The sequence below is a fragment of the Chiloscyllium plagiosum genome, chromosome 47, assembly GCF_004010195.1.
Source record: "Chiloscyllium plagiosum isolate BGI_BamShark_2017 chromosome 47, ASM401019v2, whole genome shotgun sequence".
Lineage (NCBI taxonomy): Eukaryota > Metazoa > Chordata > Chondrichthyes > Orectolobiformes > Hemiscylliidae > Chiloscyllium > Chiloscyllium plagiosum.
The window spans coordinates 4,827,104-4,839,872 of NC_057756.1; the positions used below are offsets into that span (position 1 = coordinate 4,827,104).

The 12,769-nt window shown below is 46.8% G+C and overlaps 1 protein-coding gene across 1 annotated transcript in view; it reads right to left on the reverse strand.

Annotated features, from left to right (window-relative positions):
- The window catches only part of LOC122544162 (claudin domain-containing protein 1-like), a 25,481-nt gene extending 12,860 nt beyond the window's left edge, over window positions 1–12,621 (reverse strand). The window contains exons 1-2 of the mRNA XM_043683197.1: window positions 12,487–12,621; window positions 10,351–10,674 (exon numbers count right to left, since the gene is read on the reverse strand). Coding sequence (XP_043539132.1) covers window positions 10,351–10,648 — 298 coding nt within the window. The 5' untranslated portion in view covers window positions 10,649–10,674; window positions 12,487–12,621. The remainder of the gene's footprint in view (window positions 1–10,350; window positions 10,675–12,486) is intronic.
- Between the last annotated feature and the right edge of the window lie 148 nt (window positions 12,622–12,769).

Genomic DNA, 12,769 nt, shown 5'->3' on the forward strand with positions numbered 1-12,769 from the left:
TTTGTACACTACATTGGTTTTGCTCATGCTGGGTATTGGGTCCTTCGTTCTGGTGAGTTGTCGTCGGAGAGTGGCTGTTGGTTTGTGTGCTGTTATGAGTCCTAGTGGTCGCAGTAGTCTGGCTGTCAGTTCGGAAATGCTCTTGATGTATGGTAGTGTGGCTACTCAAACTACTGGACCTGTGCCTCACAACACACTTCACATTCAACAACCAAATATATGAACAAATCAACGGCACACCCGTGGGTTCACCCATCTCTGGACTCATAGCAGAAGCGGTAATGCAAAGATTAGAACAAATGGTCTTACCGCAAATTCAACCCAAACTCTGGGTCAGATATGTGGATGACACCTTTGTAATCATTAAAAACACAGAAATAGAGAACACACACCGGATCATCAACGCCACACTCACAGGAATCCAATTCACTAGAGAGGAAGAAAAGGACAACCAACTCCCATTCCTAGGCGTGATGGTACAGAGGACACTGAACGGAGAATTCACCACAAAGGTATACAGGAAAGCCACACGCACAGACCAAGTCCTGAACTATGAAAGCAACCACCCCAACACACAAAAGAAGTTGCATCAAGATACGATTCAAAAGAGGGCCACAACACACTGCAGTACACCAGAACTGCAAAAAGAGGAAGAACACCTATACAATGTATTCGCCAAAAACAGATACCCGTGCAATTTCATCAACAGATGCCAAAAGGAAAGACAACGGAATGAGGACATGCCGCAACCCAAAGGACTAGCCACACTACCATACATCAAGAGCATTTCCGAACTGACAGCCAGACTACTGCGACCACTAGGACTCATAACAGCACACAAACCAACAGCCACTCTCAGACAACAACTCACCAGGACAAAGGACCCAATACCCAGCATGAGCAAAACCAATGGTGTACAAAGTCCCATGCAAGGACGGTACAAAACACTACACAGGACAAACAGGAAGACAGCTAACGATCAGCATCCATGAATACCAACTAGCCACGAAACGACACGACCAGCTATCCTTAGTAGCCACACACGCAGATGACAGGCAACATGAGTTCGACTGGGACAAGACTGCTATTATAGGACAAGCCAAACAGAACAGCCAGGGAATTCCTAGAGGCGTGGCACTCATCCACAGATTCAATCAATAAGCACATTGACCTGGACCCAACATACTGACCACTGCAGTGGACAGCTGGAATTGACAACCGGAAGTGGCAGATTCAAACCACTACAAATGCCGGAGTAAAGATCACAGAAGCGCTTCACAGGAGGCTCCCAAGCACTGAGGATGTCACCTAGACAGGGGACGAAACGTCTGCAACACAAATTCCCAGCTCAGCGAACAGAACCACAACACTGAGCCTTACTTCACTTGTGGGTAAAGTATTGGAAAAGGTTAAAAGGTTATAAGAGTTAGAACTTATAATCATCTAAACAGGGATAAGTTGATTCAGGATAGTCAACGTGGTTTTGTGAAGGGTGGGTCGTGCCTCATAAACCTTATTGAGTTCTTTGAGATGGTGACCAAACAGGTGGATGAGGCTACAGTGGTTGGTGTGGTAGAACATAGAACATAAAATATTACAGTACAGGCCCTTCAACCACAGGTTGGTGGAACAATCTGAAGCCTATTTATCCTACACTATTCCATTTTCATCCATGTTTATCCAATGATCATTTACATGCCCTTAAAATTGGCTAGCCTACAACTGTTGCAGGCAGTGTGTTCCACGCCCCTACTACTCTGAGTAAAGAAACTACCTCTGATATGTCCTATATCTATCACCCCTTGAGCTTACCATCACCACCCAAGGATAAAAGGCTCTCACTGTCCACCCTATCAAACTCTCTGATAATTTCAGATGTCAAAATTCAGTGATGTCTTGACCACCTTCTCTCTAATGAAAACAGCTTCAAGTCCCTCAGAAGACCTTCCCTCCATACCAGGCAACATCCTGGTAAATCTCCTTTGAACCCTTTCCAAAGCTTACACATCCTTCCTATAACACAATGACCAGAACACTACGCAATACTCCAAGTGCGGCTGCGCCAGAGTTTTTAAGATTAGATTAGATTCCCTACAGTGTGGAAACAGGCCCTTCGGCCCAACCAGTCCACACCGACCCTCTGAAGACTAACCCACCCAGACTCATTTCTCTCTGTCCCTAGCACTATGGGACAATTTAGCATGGCCAATCCACCCTAACCTGCACATCTTTGGACTGTGGGAGGAAACCGCAGCACCCGGAGGAAACCCACGCAGACACGGGGAGAATGTGCAAACTCCACACGGACAGTTGTCCGAGGCTGGAATCGAACCCGGCACCCTGTGGCTGTGAAGCAACAGTGCTAACCACTGAGCCACCGTACCGCCCCAATTTTGTACAGCTGCAGCAGGACCTTGCAGCTCCAAAACTCAATCCCTCTACCAATAAAAGCTACCACACTATATGCCTTCTTAACAACCCGATCAACCTGGTTGGCAACCTTCAGGGATTGATGTACCTGGTCACCGAGATCTCTCTGCTCATCTACACTACCAAGAATCTTACCATTAGCCCAGGGCTCTGCATTCCTGTTACTCCTTCCAAAGTGAATCACCTCACTTTTCCGCATTAAACTCCACTTCCCACATCTCAGCTCAGCGGCTCGTTTACGTCCCTCTATAACCGACAAACATCCTTCTGCACCCTCATCCAAGTCATTTTCAAAAAAAAAAAAATGACGAACAGCAGTGGCCCCAAAACAGATCCTTGCGGTACACCGCAAGTAACCAAACCCCAGGATGAACATTTCCCATCAACCACTACCCTGTCTTCTTTCAGCTAGCCAATTTCTGATCCAAACCCCTAAATCACCCTCAATCCCACACCTCTATTTTGTGCAACAGCCTACGGGGTGAATCTTCTAAAATATATTCCTGAAATCCATGTATGCCACATCTACTGCTTTACCCTCATCCACCTGTTTGGTCACCGGCTCAAAGAACTCAATAAGGTTTGTGAGGCACGACCCACCCTTCACAAAACCGGGTTGACTACCCCTGATCAACGTATTCCTCCCTACACGATTATAATGAGATGAGATTTATAACCTTTTCCAACACTTTATCCCACAACCAAAGGCTTACTGGTCTATTATTACCAGGGATGTCTCTGCTCCCCTTTGTGAACAAGGAGCCAACATTTGCTATCCTCCAGTCTTCTGGCACTATTCCTGTAGACAATGATGACATAAAAGATCAAAATCAAGGGCCCTGCAATCTGCTCCCTGTCTTCCCAAAGAATCCTAGGATAAATCCCAGCCGACCCAAGGGAACTTATGTATTTTCACACACTCCAGAATTGCTAACACCTCCTCTTTGTGAACCTCAATCCTGTCTAGTCTGTATATCTGTATTCTCCTAGTCAACATTATGTTTAGTCAGTGTTCACAGTGGAAAAAGACATTCATTTCGCGCTTCCCCCAACTCCTCAGACTCCAAGCACTATTTTCCAACACTATCCTTCATTGGTCCTAGTATTTCTCTAGTCAGTCATTCTTTTATTCCTGATATACTGAAATAATGCTTTAGGATTTTCCTTCATCGTATGTGCCAATGCCTTCATGTCCCCTCCTGGCTCTTCATAACACTCTTTAGGTCTATCCTGGTAAACTTGTAGCTCTGAAGAACCCGAACAGAACTTTCACATCTCATCCTAACATTAACCACCTTCTTTAACTTGACAAGAGATTCAATTTCCTTAGCTCCCTTGCTCGACGACTTCCTCCCTGCCAGACAGGTACATACTTATCAAGGCCACGCAGTAGCTATTCCATGAAATGTGGAGCTTATTCAATTGTGCCTATTCCCTGCAGTTTCCTTCTCCATCCTATGAATCATGAATCTTGCCTAATCACATCATAATTGCCTTTCCCCCAGCAATAACTCTTGCCTTGTGTTATATACCTACCCCTTTCCATCGCTAGAGTAAACATAACCCAAATGTGGTCGCTATCACCAAAGTGCTCACCTACCTCCAAACCTAACACCTGGCTGGGTTCATTACCCAGTACTAAATGAAACATGGCCTCACCCCTTGTTGGCTTATCTACATTCTGTGTCATGAAACCCTCCTGCACACACTGGACAAAAAATGACCCATCCCAAGTACTCAAACTATAATATTTCCAGTCAACATTTGGAAAGTTAAAGTCCTCCATAACAGCTACCCTGTTACCCTCACTCCTATCCAGAATTCTCTTTGCTATCCTTTCGTCTATCTCTGGAAAGATTCAAAGGTCTATAGAAAACTCCCAACACTGACCTCTGCTTTCCTGTTTCTAACCTCAGCCCGTACTACCTCAATGGACGAGACCTCAGATGTCCTTCCTACCATTGTAATACTATCCTTGACTAACAATGCCATACCTCCCCTTCTTTCACCATCTTTTCTGTTCTTACTGAAGCATCTAAATCCCAGAACCTGCAACAACCATTCCTGTCCCTGCTCTATCCAGGTTTCCAAATGGCCACAACATCCAAGTCCCAGGTACCAACCCATACTGCAAGTTCACCCACCTTATTCCGGATGCTCCTGGTGTTGAAGTACTACCTTCCTGCTTGCTGGTGCACCCTTGTGACCTTGAAACCTCATTTCTGACCTTTTGTACTGTCAACCCCCTGGATACTGGAACTACAATTTAGGTTCCCATTCCCCTACTGAATTAGTTTAAACCCTCCCGAACAGCATTAGCAATCTCCCCCTCCCCCACCTCCCCAGGATATTGGTACCCCTCTGGCTCAGGTGTAGGCCATCCTGTTTATAGAAGTCCCACCTACCTCAGAATGAGCCCCAATTATCCAGATATCCAAAACCCTTCCTCCTGCACAACTCCTGAAGTCACGTGTCCCCTCTCCATATTCCGTGCCTCGCGAGCAAGGCACATGGCACAGGCAGCAAGCCAGAGATAATAACTGTTTGTTATAGCACTCTAGCTCCCTGAATTTCTGCCTTCAATCCCTGTCCCTTTTCTTACCCAAGTCATTACTACCTATGTGGACCATGACTTGGGGCTGCTTTTCCTCAAGGATCCCAAAACCACGATCTGAGACATCACAAACCTTGGCACCTGGGAGGCAACATACCAACCGTGAGTCACAGAACTTCCTATCCATCCCCCTAACTACAGAGTCCCCAATGACTAATGCTCTGCTCATCTGCCCCCTTCCCTTCTGAGCAACAAGGACAGACTTTGTGACAGAGACCTGTACCCCATGGCTTACCCCTGGTAAGTCATCACCTGCAACAGTATATTTGTTATGGAGGTGAACATCCACAGGGGTTCCCTCCACTGCCTGTCTGTTCCCTCTCCATCCGTGGTGTATGTGGATTTCAGTAAAGCATTTGATAAGGATCCCCATGGTAGGCTATTGCACAAAATACAGAGGCGTGGGACTGAGGGTGATTTAGCAGTTTGGATCAGGACGTGGCTAGCTGTAAGAAGGTAGAGGGTGGTGGTTGATGGGAAATGTTCATCCTGGAGTCCAGTTACTAGTGGTGTACCGCAAGGATCGATTTTGAGGCCACTGTTGTTTGTCATTTTAATAAGTGACCTGGATGAGGGCGGAGAAGGGTAGGTTAGTCAATTTGTGGATGACACTAGATCAGTGCAGTTGTGAATAGTGCTGAAGGATGTTGCAGGTTACAGAGGGACAGAGATGAGCTGAGTTGAGATGCGGCAAATGGAGTTTAATGTGGAAAAGTGAGACATGATTCACTTTGGAGGGAGGAACAGGAATAAAGAGCACTGGCCTCACGGTAAGATTCTCGATAGTGTAGATGAGCAGAGCGACCTCAGTGTCCATGTGCATAGATCCCTGAAAGTTGCCACCCAGGTTGATAGGGTTGTTAAGGCAGCATACAGTGTGGTAGCGTTTATTGGTAAAGGGATCACGTTTCAGAGCCACGGTGGCAAGCAGCAGCTGTACAAAACTCTGGTGCAGCCACACATGGGAGTATCATGTACAGTTCTGGTCACCGCATTATAGGAAGGACATGGAAGCTTTGGAAAGGGTTCAGAGGAGATTTGCCAAGATGTTGCCTGGTATGGAGAGAAGGTCTCATGAGGAAAGGCTCAGGGACTTGAAGCTGTTTTCGTTAGAGAGAAGAAGGTTGAGAGGTGATTTAAATTGAGACCAGTAAGATCAGAGGATTAGATAGAGCAGAATCTTTTTCCTCAGATGGTGATGGCTAGCATAAGGGGACATAGCTTTTAACTGTGGGGTGATTGATACAGGACAGATGTCAGCTGTAGATTCTTTACTCAGGATAGTAGGGTCATGGAATGCACAGCCTGTAACAGTATAGACTCACCAACTTTCAGAGCATTTAAACGGTCATTGGATAAACATATGTATGGAAACAATAGTGTAGGATAGATGGGCTTGAGATTGGTCTGACAGAATGGCGCAACGTCAAGGGCCACAGGGCCTCTACTTTGCAGTAATATTTTATAGACGGGACAGGCCAAAGGCCTCCTTCTATGCTCTTTGACTCTACCAGAACAAGATGAAGGAGATATGGGTTAGGGTGGAAACACATGGAAGCCCCTGGATAACATTAGGATCTCAGGGAAGCACATTTCACTCAAGTGCTTGAAGTTCAAGCAGCTCGTGCTCAGACTACAACTGCTGTGGTGCATTAGGAAAAGGAAAAATTCTCCGGATTCCTTCTACCAGCAGACAATCACATCACTCGGGATGGGGGTCTGCTAATACAGTCAGCGGTCAGGGAGAGGAGGTAGAGAAGGGAGGCCCCAGAGTATGGGAGTGTAGCATTGTCTGATCCTGCAGGCATCCAATAGAAATTGAACATTAAAGATGACATGTTTGTTTTTGAGTGGTGAGGCTACATCTCAAAACACAGAGCCATTCGAGTCTCCTTATGTAAGGAAGGATTTAAAACACATTAGAAACAAAAACACAAATTGCTAGAAAATGTCAGCAGGTCTGGCAGCATCTCTGGGGAAAAACAAAATCAGAGTTAACGCTTCAAGCCTTCTGACCCTCTTTCAGAACTGCACATCGAGTGAGCTAGAGGATGAAGCAGAACCAGGGAACAGCTCAGAGTCAGGAGGAATTAATCCACATACATCCAGGGAAGTCATTTGGGTGGAACTGAGAAATAAGGAAAGGATGATCACCTTATTGGGATCGTATTATAGACCCCCCTAATAGTCAGAGGGAAATTGAGAGACAAACTTGTAATAGGGTGGTTATGGTAGGGGATTTTTAAACTTTCCAAACATAGACTGGGGACTGCCATCGTGTTAAGGGTTTTGATGGAGAGGAATTTATGTTCTGATTCAGTCTGTGGATGTACCAAGTAGAGAAGGTGCAACCTACTCTTGGGAAATAAAGCAGGGCAGGTGACGGAGGTGTCAGTGGGGGAGCACTTTGGGGCCAGCGACCATAATTCTAGTAGATTTAAAATAGTGATGGAAAAGGATAGACCAGATCTAAAAGTTGAAGTTCTAAATTGGAGAAAGGCCAATTTTGATGATATTAGACAAGAACTTTCAAAAAGCTGATTGGGGGCATATGTTGACAGGTGAAGTGATAGCTGGAAAATGGGAAGCCTTCAGAAATGTGATAACGAGAATCCAGAGAAAGTATATTCCTGTCAGGCTGAAAGGGAAGGCTGGTAACTATAAGGAATGCTGGATGACTAAAGAAATTGAGGGTTTGGTTAAGAAAAAGAAGGAAGCATATGGCAGGTATAGACAGGATAGATCGAGTGAATCCTCAGTAGAGTAAAAAGGAGTATATTTAAGAGGGAAAAAAGGGACTTGAGATAGCTTTGGCAAATAGAATTAAGGAGAATCCAAAGGGTTTCACAAATACATTAAGAACAAAAGGGTAACTAGGGAGAGAACAGGGCCCCTCAAAGATCAGCAAGGCGGCCTTTGTGTGGAGCCGCAGAAAACGGGGAAGATACTAAATGAGTATTTTGCATCAGTATTTACTGTGGAAAAGGACATGGAAGATATAGAATGTAGGAAAATAGATGGCAACATCTTGAAAAATGTCCATATTACAGAGGAGGAAGTGCTGGATGTCTTGAAATGCATAAACGTGGATAAATCCCCAGGACCTGATCAGGTGTACCCAAGAACTGTGGGAAGCTAGGGAAGTGATTGCTGGGCCTCTTGCTGAGATATTTGTATCATCGATAGTCACAGGTGAGGTGCCGGAAGACTGGAGGTTGGCGAATGTGGTGCCACTGTTTAAGAAGGGTGGTAAGGACAAGCCAGGGAACTATAGACCAGTGAGCCTGACCTCGGTGGTGGGCAAGTTGTTGGAGGGAATCCTGAGGGACAGGATGTATTTGGAAAGGCAAGGACTGATTAGGGATAGTCAACAATGGCTTTGTGCGTGGGAAATCATGTCGCACAAACTTGATTGAGTTTTTTAAAGAAGTAACAAAAAGGATTGATGAGGGCAGAGCGGTAGATGTGATCTATATAGTCTTCAGCAAGGCATTTGACAAGGTTCCCCATGGGAGACTGGTGAGCAAGGTTAGATCTCATGGAATACAGGGAGAACTAGCCATTTGGATACAGAACTGGCTCAAAAGGTAGAAGACCTTTTTGAAAGGTGGTGGTGGAGGGTTGTTTTTCAGACTGGAGGCCTGTGACCAGTTGAGTGCCACAAGGATCGGTGCTGGGTCCTCCACTTTTCATCATTTATGTAAATGGTTTGGATGAGAGCATAAGAGGTATAGTTAGTAAGTTTGCCGAAGACACCAAAATTGGAGGTGTGGTGGACAGCAAAGGTTATCTCAGGTTACAATAGGATCTTGACCAGATGGGCCAATGGGCTGAGAAGTGGCAGATGGAGTTTAATTCAGATAAATGGGAGGTGCTGCATTTTGGGAAAGCAAATCTTAGCAGGACTTATACACTGAATGGTAAGGTCCTAGGGAGTGTTGCTGAACAAAGAGACCTTGGAGTGCAGGTTCATAGCTCCTCGAAAGTGGATTCGCAGGTAGAAAGGATAGTGAAGAAGGTGCTTGGTATACGTTCTTTTATTGGTCAGAATATTGAGTACAGGAGTTGGGAGGTCATGTTGCGGCTGTACAGGACATTGGTTAGGCCACTGTTGAAACTGTGTGCGCAATTCTGGTCTCCTTCCTAATGGAAAGATGTTGAAAGGGTTCAGAAAAGATTTACTAGGATGTTGCCAGGGTTGGAGTACTTGAGCTATAGGGAGAGGCTGAATAGGCTCGGGCTGTTTTCCCTGGAGCGTCGGAGGCTGAGGGATGACCTTATAAGTCATGACGGGCATGGATAGGGTAAATAGATGAGGTCTTTTACCCAGGGTTCAGGGGGGCAGGGTCCAAAGCGAGCAGGCATAGGTTTAGGGTGAGGGGAGAAGATATGAAAGAGACCCAAGGGGCAACTTTTTCCACAGAGGATGGTATGTGTATGGAATGAGCTGCCAGAGGATGTGGTGGAGGCTGGTACAATTGCAACATTTAAGAGGGATTTGGATAGGTATATGAATAGGAAGGGTTTGGAGGTATATGGGCCGGGTGCTGGCAGATAGGACTAGATTGGGTTGGGATATCTGGTTGGCATGGACAGGTTGGACTAAAGGGTCTGTTTCCGTGCTGTACATCTTTATGACTCTATGAAGCGGTCCTTTTGGACAAAGAGAGAGAGGTCAAGAGTGTGAACATGATGACATCTGGCAATAAATGGGGATCTCAGGATGTGGTGAGGATAGGTGACGAAGGAATGTTGACTATCATGGAAGCACCAGTGATTCTGGGTGGACTCAAAACTTGAACTGGATTCCATGTTGGGTGAGTCTGAGCCAGAGGCAGTCACTGAGGAACATGATGTGGCTGTGGAAACGGGTTTTCGCAAATACATTGTAAAACACCAGGAGTGACAACGAAATTAATGACTGGAAGGAAATCCTGTCAGAGACAGGAGCAGAATTTCTTCAAGGAGGGTATGCCTGAAGAGATGGGGCTGAGTTAGACATGACTATGATGTATAGCAAGTTGAAGAATTTCCTGGTCAGCCATTCTGCTCATATTTGGTACTTTTCTGAAGGGGGGGGGGGGTGTTGCAGAAGTGGGAGGGGTAAATTGGATAGCACAGTTGATGTTTGGGGGGGGGAAGAAAAAAAAAGAGAGCACGCAGGACAGCAGAGGGAAGGGGGCAGATTAAGGTGAGGCTACAATGAGGTGCATGTTTTGGGAGCACGGAAGGCACTGGAGAAGGAGAGAGGGTAAGGAATTCCAACATGGAAATGGACAGAGAAAGAGCTCTCAATACATACGAACCTTCTGGTGGTGGTTTGAACCAATAGCCTTCCTTGAGCTTGCTGATACATCGCCTCCACAGTCCAATGGTGCCATTGTACATGATGAGTGCCCGGGAGTACATGTACTCATCGCTGTCCTCACGATCAAACTCCTCACTACTCGGCTGCAGCTCAGTGCTGTTCATCTCCGAAAGGCTGGGCCGGCTCCTGTACTCATACCAGTGGTCAGTACCAATGGCAGCAGCAATGTACACTGCAGAGATCAGGGCCAGGACGCTGCCAATCACCAACGCCGTGGCAAAACGATTGTCCACCATCGCACCAGTGGGTCAGCATGTGCCAACTGTGGGAGCAAGGGCACAAAGCTTAGCATTAAAGGACAGGGGAATGACAGAAAGACAGATCTTGCAGCAAAGGGAGGAAGCAAACATGAATGCTGGATAGAGAACGATAGTGTGTGTGTGTGTGTGTGTGAATGATGTAATGGATTGCAAGGACGAATGACAGCAATGTCAGCGGGGGGGGGGAGAGAGGCGGGAGGAGAAATAAAAGTCAGCAGGATCGACAAAAGGCTCCCACAGCACAGAATAAGAGCGCAGGCACAAGTCAGACAGAACAAATGTGAGTGAACTGCACAGATTGCTGTATCACTCACGTGCAAGGTGAATAGACAGACATAGGCACATGACCAAATGCAGCAAACAGTCAAAAGGTCGTCACAACGGCACACAATCACTCCATCACTGCTCTCACCTCTTTTCTGACCACCCTTCCCATTCTCTTCCAGATATCCTGCACGACAAAGCTCTAATCCTTCCCCATTAACATTCATCAGAATTCTTGGTGCCTGGCTGCTGCTCAGACCACAGCCACAAACCCCTCACCTTTTGAAATAGGGAGCAGGGCAAACCAGTTAAAGTCAAAAGCAAGGAAACTCGTCCTTGCCAAATAGATTTCCAAAACTAGTCCCAATTGCCTGACTCTGGCCTATATACCTCTAAACCTTTTGTAGGATTGAAACAAGGTCAACACAATGAATCTCAGAATGAGCGTCCTGATTGGGGTTGTTAACCTGCCAGAAAAGAGAACGTACTTTCAACATTCACCTTGTCAAGGGGCCCAGATCTTATGTTTCAATCAAGTCACCTCTGATCCATCTGCCCTTCATGAAATACAAGCCAGATCTGTCCTCTACCTACCTCTTACAGGTATTAGTCTAGGAACCCTTCTCCAAACTACTCCTCATGCATTGACATCCTTCTTTAAATAGGTTTCCTTGCATTCCAACAGCTACCAGAGCCATAAAAAGCTCAGACATACAGTCAGGCTATGAAACTCATCACGTGAACCCAAGTGCTTCCCTGAAGTAGGGTCACCGGACCAGAAACTGACTCTGCTTTCTCTCTACAGATGCTGCCAGACCCACTGAGTGTGGCACACAATTTCTGATTTACAGCATCTGCAGTTGTCTCTCTCTCTCTCTCTGCAGGCAGCCCTAACCTGAAGCATTCATGTGCCCATGAGGGGGTTGGGCTGTTCTATCGAACGACTATGTTTAAGGCTGGCACAACATTACAAGTACCAAAAGCAAGGCACCTGCGCACCCAGACCGCTGCAACTTGTTCAGCTTGACACAGCAGGGCCGAGACTGAAAAGCGATGGGGCAAATATCTCAAAACAGGAGGAATATACAGCACTCTTTCCAAGCTTTGGTTTTGGCCAAGTCCTTTACTTGCTTGAGACGGTCTAGGATTAGAGCGGTGCTGGAGAAGCACAGCAGGCCAGGCAGCATCCAAGGAGCAGGGGGGGGAAAAAAAAAAATCAACGTTTCAGGCAAAAGCCCTTGATCAGGAATTGAGGCAGGGAGCCTGCAGAGTGGAGAGATAAATGAGAAGGGTTTCCAGCATCTGCAGTCCTTGTTTTTATTTTGTTTGGGAAGGTCACCAGGGAGGAAAGGGTGGAAAAAACCTGACACATTGGCACTCCCACTCTGAATGGACAAGTATCTAGCTCCTGCACACCCACCTTGGGGACACTCCCTGGACAATATGGGGACTTCCCTGCTCAACACTGCCATTGACCTTTCACCTCCTCACCATGACCTTGGTTAACCTCCCTGCCTCAGAAGCCCGTTGTCTGTCTGTCACTCACTCACCTTCTCACAACCCAACACTTAAAGGTCCGCTCTTCACCCCCGCCCCACTTCCGGTCGTCCAGGAGTTCTTCCGGTGACGCTACCTGCTGACCCAAGTCGTGGCACCGCCCATTTTAACGTCACCCAGCGGTTTCGACTGTTACGTCACAGGACGCGGCTCCCCCTCATCTCGCGCCAGCCCCGGCCGATTCGTGCCCACGACGACATCGCGCCCCGCCCCCTTCCATCCCAGCCGCGCCCCCTCCTTCCCCCACCCCCCAACCCACCCACGTGACGCCTGGCC